The 12,269-nt window shown below is 37.8% G+C and overlaps 2 protein-coding genes across 2 annotated transcripts; one reads left to right on the top strand and one right to left on the bottom strand.

The window, feature by feature from the left end:
- Nucleotides 1–5,482: 5,482 nt before the first annotated feature.
- Nucleotides 5,483–7,207, bottom strand: dynlt2b (dynein light chain Tctex-type 2B). The gene is made up of 5 exons (XM_033965483.2): nt 7,080–7,207; nt 6,757–6,890; nt 6,615–6,684; nt 5,893–5,956; nt 5,483–5,812 (listed from the first exon to the last, which is right to left on the bottom strand). Exons 1-5 carry the CDS (start codon nt 7,127–7,129, stop codon nt 5,765–5,767), a joined length of 366 nt encoding a protein of 121 aa, XP_033821374.1. The 5' UTR covers nt 7,130–7,207; the 3' UTR covers nt 5,483–5,764.
- A 1,229-nt stretch (nt 7,208–8,436) lies between these two features.
- On the top strand, nt 8,437–10,053 carry si:ch211-276k2.2 (receptor-transporting protein 2-like). Its single transcript, XM_033991949.2, has 2 exons — nt 8,437–8,619; nt 9,206–10,053. The coding sequence occupies exons 1-2, from the start codon at nt 8,483–8,485 to the stop codon at nt 9,594–9,596; spliced, it is 528 nt and encodes a 175-aa protein (XP_033847840.1). The 5' UTR covers nt 8,437–8,482; the 3' UTR covers nt 9,597–10,053.
- Nucleotides 10,054–12,269: the final 2,216 nt, after the last annotated feature.

Below are 12,269 nucleotides of genomic sequence, written 5' to 3'. Positions count from 1 at the left end.
TGAAGTATTGGCTAATATGATTCTTTTACGTGAGTTGGTATAAAGTTTCTGGCAGAAAATGCAGATACTATACTGTGTAGTTGATAGAAGTGCACACAGACAGTGATAATGACATAGACATCTCCCCCCACAAGGGACTGAAAATGGAAAATAAGGCTTCATGAATGCAGGAGCATTCATGACGCCTTGAAGATAATTTTTTTGTTAATATGCTTTGGTTCAATGAATCATCTATTGGCTCACCTCAACAACACAACAGTTCTGTCTTGAATATTACCCAGCTAATACCTGTCTGAAAAACACAAAACAGACATTATAGAAAACCATAAGTGTTTTTTTTTTTTTTTTAATTAGTCCACGCTTTTAATGGTGCACTATGTAACTTGGGAGGATCTGCATCTGCTCGTCTCCATGGAGATGTAAGTGCTTTGCCATCTCTTCCATAAAGGAAAGAGATAAAGGTATCTTAATTAAACATTTTGAGCACCAATATACACTACCAGTATACATGTACATATATATCTCTTTGTGTATTGTAGTGTACCTAGTGTACCCTACAGGTAGCTCGGTTGGTCAGTTGGTAGAGCAATTGTCCAATGACGTAAACATCATTGGTTAAGCGGTTGATTGGTCAGATTCACTGACCCACAGGTTGGCAATGCAATGCCAGCTCACACAGATGAATGTTGCCATTGTGTCCTTGAGCAAAATACTTAACCCACCTCAAACCCAGTGTCTGTGTATATATGAATGCATGTATGAATGGGTGAGTGGTTCCTTAATGTAGAGTGCTTTGAGTACCTTGACAGTGGAAAAGCGCTATATAAAAATGTGACCAATTAAGAAACAGTCATTACGTAATGCCTGAGAGCGACAAATGAAAAATAAGGTTTCCTCAGTAATGATGCCATATGTTTTCGATACATTATATATATAATATATATAAAATATATTAAAAAGATATATTCGTTACATTTGTTATGTTTCTCATCCAACCCATTTTAAAATGCATATACTTTGAGGCTGTACTGGATTAATTTAAATGTTGGATAAAATAATAATAAAAATGTGTATGGATCATAGACTGTATAAAGAAGTGGACTAAGGCAGTGTGATGTCAGCTCCAGTGAACTGAAGCTCATCGAGGCTAGCAGTTATAGGGGCCAATTTGGAGCTGAGTTTTATATTTGTAATTTCGACCGCGAGTATCATAGCAACCAAAGAGCCAATCCAGGTTGAAGCTGTTGAAGGCTATGTCCCTTCCTGTATAAAAATACCAGGATCGTGTAAAGACCAAAATGACAAGCCTGACAGCAGCAGTTACAGAGAGAGGGTGGACAGTTTTTCAATAGAATGTCCAACGTTGATGGAAATGTACCTGTGCTCACTTCATATTTGGACCGTGGCAGCTAGTAGGTTAGCTATGTCCATTTCTATATACAGTCTATGGTATGGACTGATAGTCTGCTACTGTCGTGAATAGCTGGAAGCATAGCAATAAGACTGGAGCATTTTGCACTGGTTTTCCCTTTAAAACAGTGGTGCTCTGGTGAAGATATTTTGGAAAGTCCATACCCATTTGTTGGCAGAAAGACTCAAAGCAGTCTGTGATTATGCTTCCAATAATCACCCAATAATCATGCCTAATTATAAGACCACCCTTTCATACAGCACCTTGGGAGTTTATTCTGGCTACAATAACAATAATTAAAATATATATTTACTTTAATGACTTTCTAAGCCGTCCTTTTGTATTTCTACGTTATAAATATGGGAATATGAGGGGGCAGAGAGGCTGACATTAAGCAGAAGAGGTGCTTACTCATCTGAAAAATCTGACTCACTATGTAAGACCTTTCCAACTCAATTCTGCAAATGTTTTTCAAAGTTTCAGAGCAAGTTTCAAATTCAAAATAGAAAAACTACTAATTTTACGCTGTGGCAAGTACATTTGGAAGCTTATTTAGACTGCATGCAAATATTCAACATTTTTCTTTTATAAGCACCGTGACTGTTTTGTCTTCCATTTATTACAGATTTATTTTTGGCTTAGTTAAATAAAGTTGGCTCTTTAAAAGCCTAGACAGCACATCTCAACAATGAGCATAATGAGGAACCTGCAAAGTTACGAAAGCACTAGTTTCCAACAGTATAAGGATCCAAATAGACAGCACTCGACAGCAGAAAAAGTCCCAATTGTTCTTCTGCCATTCTTTATTTTCTTTTTGGCTCCTGCTCAACCATCTGAAGTTGATCACAGCTTTGTATTTATATGCAAAAACTCTTTCATCATGGCCTTTGTGCTTTTTGGGCTGCATTCTGTGCAATAACATCCAAATTTATAAAGTGACAGCTTCACATAATTAGTGGAAATGTAATTGAGAGTTAAAGGTAGATGGGCAAATGATTCTTCAAATGGTCTTGTCTATCTGTGGCTATGTTTACATCATAGACTGTATATATAAATGGACATGGCTAACCTGCTAGCCACGGCATTCCAAATGGGAAGCGATCATGGGTGTGCTTCCGGCTCCTTCGACTCTGGCTCAAGTTCACTTTATATTGGAAAACTGTGGCCCTTTTCTCTATAACAGTTGCTGTCAGGCTCATCATTTTGGTCTTAAAATGTCTGTATGTGATCCTGATGTTTTTATTAGTGCTATTGTGCCTGTAACTCAAGATATGAACAGTAATAACAGACAAATCAGGCACCTCCTGCTGGTGTAAGCAACAGGTATGATAGATAGCATTACTAAGCACCTGCCCCCCCATCCAAACCAGCAGTGCAGGTGGAAAGGGGTGTTGTCTTCAACAGCTTCGACTCTCGGTCGGAATTCCAAATATGTAACTCGGCTCCAAATTCGCCCCTGTAACTGCTTGGCTCAATGAGCTTCATTTGACTGAAGCCAAACACTATGGGTGACGTCACACTCCCTTAGTCCTCTTCTTTATACAGTCTATGGATTACATGCACACCAAAAACCTGATCATGATCTGATTTCTGGGGTTGTGAGATTGTTAAAATGCCATGTGAACAGCTACATCTGATGTCTGTAATCTGACTTCTTTCTGATTGTTCTCACCTGAGCAGCAGGTGTTGACAAAAGAATATGCAAAAGGGGCAAAGAAATGTGGCAAAGGCAAAAATTATTAATGAAATATAATAAAATATGAAAAGCTTTTATTTATTTTTTTAATTCATTGTCTTCTAAATTCATAAATTCCTCTCAAATCCAGTTAGCCATGTCATCTGGTGTTTTTGATGATCAGATTCTCAGACACAAAACCTCAAATCTAATTATTGGGATATTTGATTTTTCTAGTTATCTCTTCTTTTCTGGCCATGTAAATCTAGCCACTGTACAAATTGGGTTTATAATTGTCCAGGTCAAAAAGTTAAGAGAATTGTAAATGGAAAATGGTAAATGGTCACATTTTTACATAAAGATTTTCCACCTTCAAAGCACTCGAAGAGGTTTACATCAAGGAACGGCTCACCCATTCACACACACATTCACCCACTAGTGTATGCAGACACTGGGGGTGAGGTGGGTTAAGTGTCTTGTCCAAGAACACAGCGACAGCATTCATCTGAGGGAACTAGAATCGCACAGCTAACATGTAGGACAATGGATCTGACTGCTCTACCAATCATGTTTATGTCGACAGCGGGATTCAAACCACCAACCTTTGGATCTGTGAACAAACGCTCCAAGCTACTGTGTTGTGTTGTGGCAAAAGATACAATTTCGGCCACAAGGGGTCAGTAAAGACAATTATATTATCACTGTGGGTTTGGGTATTTTGGTAAGAGAAAATTATCCTTCACCTTAAGATGTGTGAGTAAAATGTGAACACCATATTTTTTTGTTATTAGAACTTTTGTATTAAACTGGGGAATGCTATGTTTTTTATATGTGGTATAGTGTCTGGTGAAGCTACACTCAATAGTTGGATAGACAAAATGTGATTAAAAATGCAACACAGGACACTGCTGCAGTGCACAAGTTCTCAACAAACTGATTTATCTACAAGCAAACTTCATAAAAAATGTATAAAAGTCCCCCCCCCCCCCCCCCCCCACACACACACACACACACACACACACACTTTCAAGTAAGAAGATTAAATAAAATAGATGACTACTTTATAAAGAATTATATGTATATATTTTCATTACAAACACTGACTTAAAGGGAAAAAAAACTTCTGAGAATTCAAATATTCTCAATGGAATTTGAGTTTTTATTTGATGTGAACTATCTTGGGTTTGATCATTCTATTTTGTTCCCTCTGCTGAAATGAAATGTGTCAAAACAGCAGGGGCTTCAATAAGTGAACATGAGTGAGTGTGTGTAAACATACGCCACATTGCCTTCGGATTAGGGCCACGAGACTGAAAATCTTTGAAAGAGAGCAGTCAACCTTACTATAAATATGTGTATAAGCCAAGCATGAGTGATTTGTGTAATTCACTTAGATAAGCCTGATCAATTCGCCTCTCTTTAGGCTCCATGGACTTCATAAACACAGGTACATAGTCAGGGGGCTATTTTAGGGGCTGTACTTCAGGAATGAATGACAGATAAACAACAACATAATGAGACTTTTTCAATTTTATATAATTTTGTTTTGTCAAATGTAGAAGTACATTTATGCCACAATGTTTTTATTTTCTTTGCTGTAGACAGGAATTATGAAAAACCTTACTTTAATTAAATGTGCTTTGAAATGTGAAGTGGGGTAATAATACATGGCTTTTGTAACAATAGACGACTTGATACCCCTTAATGAGTTTAGTACACAGCTACGAATGTGTATATTTTAAAATAATGAAGAGCACTTTCAGTAAAAAAAAAAATACAAATAATTGGTACCTTTGATCAAGTCAGTCTTTCATTTTCAAAAGTAATCACATTCCTTCTTATTGATTTGGTCTGAACCATTCATGGCTTGTGAAAGGACATAATATGAAACACTTTTCAGTTTTCCATCTACCATTCTTATAATGGTTCACTGTCTCATTAGAGCCAACAGACTCGACCATGGACACAAACAAACTCCGTACTGTTGGAACAAGGACTGCTCTGTGGTCAAAGGCCCTATCTACAGACAACGAGTGTGATCAGGTTCGAACCAAACACATTATGGTCTCGACACACTGCTGCAGTGTACTTTCTGGAATTTCCCCACTGTGGGACTAATAAAGGCATATCTTATCTTACACAGTTCAACACTGTGATTTACACTGATGTCAGCACCTGTCAATCATTCAGGCCCCACTCTGATTTGTCCTAAATCTGACCAACAAAACAAATATCATCAATCAGTCTGATCCACAATATTTCCCAGCCAACTGTTGGCTATTATTTTATTATTTATTATTATTTTTGTTATAAAATTGTAACATTATTATTAAGTTATTGCATTTTTTCTGTCCACAGCAAAAAATAAGTACATTTGCATTTGAGAATGACTTGCTCAGGGATTATTACATTATATAAAACAAGTTTTATATTTTACCTACTGCAGTATATTTAGTGTTGTAGTGTGGAATTTTAACTTCAGGTCACAAACTAAAAAAATAGAAATTATACCTTTAATGAATAGCAAAATGCATAAATAAAAAAAGTACAAAAAATCCCAATTGTTTCAGTCTGTTATTTTAAGATATGTTGTTGATCTGTTTAATGTAGGTTATCGTTACCTACATCAAAAAGCAGTCCTGCATACGGTAGTTTATCTCACATCTTCTACACAGCCATCAATAGTAATAGCTTCCAAACACCACCACCACACAAAACAGATTTTCCTGGAAAAGAGAAGACTAAGTTACTCTGTATGAGGTGAAGGCTATGAGGTAAAGACTTTTGTGATTAAACTAAAACTCACAGTGATAAACACATCTTCGGCATAACTGTCCGTGTCAGCATCCCAAAAGCACCTTGTGGACATCCTATAAGACAATTATTATTTTATATGGTACACCAACACCAATGATTTAAACATAAGCACTCATTTGGTCCCCTGTTCCATCTATATTTGAAAGAGCAGTGATTTAAACATGAACTATGTAACTTCTCCTGTGAATGGTCTGGTATGCCTCCATCTCTTATGTCTTATTGCTTTTCCAGAAATGTTCCATTGTATGGCATTGCATTCATGTTACATTTATTCAGTTAGAGGTATTTTTATTTTTTATAAAATACCTCGAAAAACATGCATTCTTATTGTGAGTGTGGTTGCCTCTGCAGAGATCTACCATGTAACTTGGCCTGTTGGCATTATGTTGTTTTTGCCCTATGAAAATGGATGTGAATACTGTGAAACATTCCAGGTAAAGCAATAACATCTCCATAGAAACAAGCTGGTGGTGTGCACCCTGCAAGGTCTGCAACCAGCTTTTCTCCATGTCAATGTTATGTCTTTGCCTGCATGAAATGTTCCTCAGTATGGCATAAAACTCATCTATCTCTGTGGAGACTAGGAGGTGGTAGGCCTTACAAAAGAAAAGTGACATTGTGCACCTTTTAATATTTTCCAAGTGGCAGGTGCCAGTTCTGTATCAATATCTTTACATCAGTGTTTTGAGTCAAAATTAGACATAAACTTACTTCACTCCTTGTCCTCGTTGTTCACCAATCACAACCTGCACAGTAAGTTTGTATCTGTCAAAACCAGCCTCTGAAACGAGAATATGTGGACTTAAATTCTTAGGATGACTGTTGTAGCTGGCATTTTGATAAACCCACTTACTCTTGACTCTGTCCTTAATGCTGTCTGCCAGTGTTGTGGACAGCTGTCGCACCTCTTCATCATCATATCGCACTCCAGTGAGCCGCTCTCTGACAACTTCTCGTATGCACTCTTTAACCACAGCTGGCTTAAACCTAAAACCAAACATACACTCTGTTGTTCGTTCTTTAATAACAACAATGCAGCCATAACACAGTGCAGCCACATTGCAGTTTGTGTAACGCGTTGTTTTTGTTTTGCTATCTTTCGCTAGCATTAGTCCTTTGTAGCCACGTGACACCAAACTGCAGTATTATGTTATGATGTAAATAATTAAAACTCACTTTTCCTGATGATTTGGTCGAATAAGGTATGTATCTGAAGTTCCCATCATATCAAAACAAGAGACACCGCGGGATGCTAACCAAATGCTAACAGCCTTTGTGGAAGTTGTTGGTTACCATGACGACGAACCCATTTCCGCCCTCCTTCAAAATAAAAGCACAAGTTGAGGTTTGGGCTATGGCCGTTTAAATGTTACGGGCGTGTAACTAATTTTTTTGGTGTATCATTTTATACTTTATTATATTTTGGTGGTAAATGGGGTAAGGTGAACAATAAAACAACTAAAAATAGGAGGGGTGTTTAGGGTGAAGCCGTTTGGTTTTACTGTGTCATGGTTTACACTGACACTGCTTCATCAGGCTCATCTTTAGGATTCTATCAAAAAGTCAATGTAGCCCTTTTTGTTTCTATGCTACATGTGTAGGCGTACAACTACAGACTTGATCTTTTTTTTTTTTTTTGACATTTTAGGATTGTAGGACAGGTCAGCTACTTTCGATTCATCACTTCATAACATAGAAACGAAACTCCCTCGCTCTGTCCCTCTCTCTCTCTCTCTCTCTCTCTCTCTCTCTCTCTCTCTCTCTCTCTCTCTCTCTCTCTCTCTCTCTCTCTCTGTCTGTCTTTCTTTCTTTCTCTCTCTTGCTTTCTCTCTCGTTCTTTTTTTTCTCTCTCTCTTTCTCTCTCGCTTGCTCTCTCTCTTTCTTTCTCTCTCACTCTATTTCTTTCTCTCTCTCTCTTTATTTCTTTGTTGCTCGCTTTTTCTCTCATTCTCTCTCTTTGTGTCTCTTTCTCTCTCTCTTTCTCTCTTTCTTTGTTGCTCGCTTTTTCTCTCATTCTCTCTCTTTGTCTCTCTTTCTCTTTCTCTCTCTTTTTCTCTTTCTTTCTTTGTTGCTCACTTTTTCTCTCATTCTCTCCCTTCGTCTCTCTTTCTCTTTCTCTCTCACTTTCTCTTTCTCCCTCTTTCTGTCTCTTGCTTTTTCTCTCTCTGTCTTTGTCCCTCTCTCTGTATCTCTCTCTCTCTCTCTCTCTCTCTCTCCGTCTTTCTCTCTCTCTCTTACACCAACAGGGGGCACTTTAAAAAAAATGGTTTAGTTTTCATGTAAAATGTGCTTTTAAAATGCGTGTATCATGATCACTATTTGCGTACATGTTGCTTTAGTGTGTACTAGACCATATGGTACCAGCCTGGGCCTACTTGTAGGCCTGAAATGCTTAATTATGTCGGAGTCGGAAAATGAAACTCAAGTGCATTTTGTGTTCTACTTTCATTTTCTCCTAAACAAAAAGTCATGTGATGATGAGGAGTCATCATCTGGGGATAAATAGCCTGCAGTCCACATCATCTGCCAGAGTCAAGGGAAACTTTCTGGTAAGAATATAGTCTTATTGTTTTGACACAATGGAATGGACACCAATATTTCAGAGCCAAGCATCGCCATACACACAAGGAGACAACTGGCAGCTGCTGTTTGATGACACTATTGTAGAAGATCAGACCGCAGGCTGGGAGCAGTACATCAGGCGAACTGTTGCAAGGTACAGTCCAGTGGTGATTTCATTTGTGTAGGTCTGTCCCATTTACAAATAGGCCTAACTTTTACATTTAGATCTAGCCTAAAATGTGCATTTGTGGTCTGTGTTTTACTATTTTCTTCTGAGCCTACCTTGTGTTCCCATGTATTTTTAAAATCGTAAAACTATAAACTATTAGGCTTACTAGTAAATAATAATATGGCCTATGTAAAAATTAATATGACTAAGCCCTGACAGGGACAATACAAGAATGAGCCCTGACAGGGTGGAGTGGCAGAGGAGCACATCCAGGTTTAGTTTAATCATTACAATGATAAAAGTGTGTAAGTGTATGACGTGTAATAGACATATTGTGGCCTATATTGATTATATTGTAATAGTCAGTAGTGATGCATGTGGGGATTTACACAGCAGAATTTGCATTTAAAGCATAAATGTTGTTTACTGCATTTAGGCTATTAAAAGCATGATGGAAATGACTTAATTTTGTCCTTTTCATGTGACCAAAACTGTGAACTGATCTCATGCCACCCCTACTAGAAGTGGAATACATTTGTAATAATATCATAACACCGTCTCTTTTTAAAAGCTTTAGATGCAGTCTGTGTAAACGCACCTGGCCTTCCAACCGTGTGACGGTGCTCTTCCACTTTTACCTTGACAATAACACTCATCAGGGCACGGTCAAGGTGCGCCGCTACCGCCAAAACTGTAAGAGATGCACAAATGCACCAATGGAGCAGCCGAGAGTGAGAGATGAAAACGTTGCAATCCTGATGGAGAATCTGGTGAAGAACATCAGAAAGAAGTGCTACCATGAGACCTTTGATGAGGTGCCCAGAGAATATATGGGTGTGGAAGTAGACAGCCCTCATGAGCCTGCTCACTGTGAGGGCTGCATCGCTGGAGTCTGTCTTAGAGATCCCACCATGCCTAATGCAGCCAGAGGAAGCGGATCTGGAAGACGAGGACATAGATAATGAAGATAGATGACTCATGGCTTTGGCTCATGCGTGTGTTTGGGAGGTCAGCCCATCTCTGTATTAAAAGAAACCTGACCAGTCTGGTACAACCAGGTGCAGTAAACAGACTTTGCCCTCTTAATCTTTGTTTTTTATTACATTACAATAATGTTTGAAGTGTTTGCATTAATTTCAGGGGGGATTGAGGTTGGTTGTCACATTTTTTAGGTTCATTTGAATATATCTTAAAAATTAAATTTCAAGAAAGTCTCAGGAAACAAAATAGTCCACCAATTGTTCTGTATTCTGAACAGAACAGAACATTTTCTCCTGCAACAGCCAACCCCATGTCTAGGTTGTTTGTCACAAGTGAAAAAGGAAAGGAAAAAGTGTCACACACTGTAATGCAAAATGGCACACCTACACACACCCCCACACCCACACACACCCACACCCACACACACACACCTACACCCACACATTTCTAACCAGAGCTGAATTAAAACCTAATCACCCCTGCCCTTCTTTCCTCCTGTGCAGCTGATGTCCGTCTCGCCCTTATCTGTTTAAAAATGGCACAAGGTTTCGTCTGATAATGTCCACAGGAAACATGTCCAACTTCTTCAGCTGCCACATTCGAATTTAGGTCTTCAAGAGCAATTGAAATTGAACTAACAATCTACATATACTTCCATGTCAATTTTGGTTTTTTTTTCCTTGTCAATGGGCTGAGCAGGCAAAATGAATGTTATGCAATGTAATGAATTCCAATGAAAGTGACTTTAATGCTTTCATTTATATTTTTACTCTGTTCTTCATACTGTATCAGTCTATTTGATGTCTGTTTGACGGGAGCGGGTAAAAGTGCATGTGCTTATGTGCTTGGCTGTGTGTTGTTTTGAGTATAGTATTTGAACAATGTGACTCTAGGTAATATATGTTTAATTCACCTGTGGTCAATATATCCATATACATTCATGCTATAACCTGGCACCAACATCATAGGAGAGATGTCAGTGTGTTGTGCACTGTCCCTGTACAGATAAAAAAGCATAAGATGCCATACCATGCACTTTGTACATCGTACAGATTTCTCCTTTTGGGACAATAAAATTCATCACAATATGATGTCATTGTGCTATTATATTCTCTATAGTGCTTAATAAATGCGTGTAAATGTAAATGCCTCTGTGATTCTGTGAGTCTTATTTTAGATATTTCCCCAGTTATCCGGGGTGACATTGCTTGTATCTTTAACACATTGAAACCCTCAATATGTCACATGCACAGACCAATGTTAATGTTGAAAACAAAAAACACTTGAGATTTGGAGTAAAAAAAAAAAAAAAAAAGAAAAAAAAAAGCAGATGGGGTATGGGCTGCATGTCAACAAAGTGCATGGCGCAGTGAATCCAGTAGGAGGCAGTGCTACGTGTGTTTACTGAAATAAAACTTCACCAGATACTTTTGTTTTCACCCAAACTGCCCAGTGTTTAATGACCTGCAGTTCAGGTCAGGGGTCAAACCTCAAGTAAACTTGTTTAGTTGTAAACTTGTATCTGATTTTGATACAGTGGAGATGGAGTGGACAAAAATATTTAAGAGAGAAGCAGCCGAGTATTTGCGAGACCGCTGGTCCCTGTATTTAAATGGCCGTATTATCTGGAACAGACCAAACCCGGGCTATAAACAGTACATCAGGAAGACTTACGGAAGGTCAGTGGCAGTAGCAGTACTATGATGTTGTTTGGAGCCTATATAAGTATATATATATATATATATATATATATATATATATATATATATATATATATATATATATATATATATATATATATATATATATATATATATATATATATATATATATATACATACATACATACATACATAAAATTATATATATATATATATATACATACATACATACATACATAAAATTAAACAAAATAAAATATAAGAAAAGAAGTGGCCAATGTAGCACTATAGGCTTGTATACTAATTTAATTGGACTAGACATAATGATTTTTTTCAGCATCACATAGGCCTAAAATCTTTAATGAAAATCTTCTCTTTCAAAGTTTTCATTGCAGCTTGTGTCGGCGCACCTGGTCGTCCAACATTGTGCCAATCCTGTTCCACTTTCGCCTCAACAAGAAAAACAAGAAACATTGGGGCACAGTGAAAGTGCGCCGCTATCGCCAAAAATGTAAGATATGCAGAGAAGCACTAATGTGGCCGAGCATCTCTACAGTGAACATTGAAATCCTGATGGAGAATCTGGTGAAGAACATCAGGAAGAAGTGCTACCATGAGGTTTTGGATGAGAATCTCGGGGAATATGTTCGAGAACATGTTAAGAGCCCTCATGAGACCGAACTCTGTGAGGGCTGCTTCGATGGGATCTGTCCCCTACTCTACACAGATAGAAGAAATGCTATTTAGTCCAGTCATCTTGTGTGGTGTTAAAAACTCTGTTAAAATGTTTTTAGATTAAGTGGAGTTCTTGGTTATTGATTTAGTTTTATTTACAGCAGACTTGTCAAATTGAAGAGCGTTTGGCATTTCCTCTACTACACAACTTAGTTTACCTTATTCATGTGTTCTTTCATTTGTATGGGCTACAACACATTTTACTTTTCATACTGGCATAGATTTAGTTCTGTTTTGTTACTTGTGTTTGTCCACTGA

This window comes from Periophthalmus magnuspinnatus, chromosome 4 (assembly GCF_009829125.3).
Source record: "Periophthalmus magnuspinnatus isolate fPerMag1 chromosome 4, fPerMag1.2.pri, whole genome shotgun sequence".
Taxonomy (NCBI): Eukaryota; Metazoa; Chordata; class Actinopteri; order Gobiiformes; family Gobiidae; genus Periophthalmus; species Periophthalmus magnuspinnatus.
Note: the sequence above shows the minus strand (reverse complement) of the source record. Positions and strands in the feature narration are given on the sequence as shown.

Bases quoted from the DNA above. Each gene is read 5' to 3' on its own strand.
- dynlt2b (XM_033965483.2), bottom strand. From the start codon at position 7,129: ATGATGGGAACTTCAGATACATACCTTATTCGACCAAATCATCAGGAA. The intron at 6,891-7,079 runs GTGAGTTTTAAT...GTTTGGTTTTAG, and splicing joins CGACCAAATCATCAGGAAAA to GTTTAAGCCAGCTGTGGTTA. The intron at 5,813-5,892 runs GTGAGTTTTAGT...TCTCTTTTCCAG, and splicing joins CCGAAGATGTGTTTATCACT to GAAAATCTGTTTTGTGTGGT.
- si:ch211-276k2.2 (XM_033991949.2), top strand. From the start codon at position 8,483: ATGGAATGGACACCAATATTTCAGAGCCAAGCATCGCCATACACACAA. The intron at 8,620-9,205 runs GTACAGTCCAGT...TCTTTTTAAAAG, and splicing joins ATCAGGCGAACTGTTGCAAG to CTTTAGATGCAGTCTGTGTA.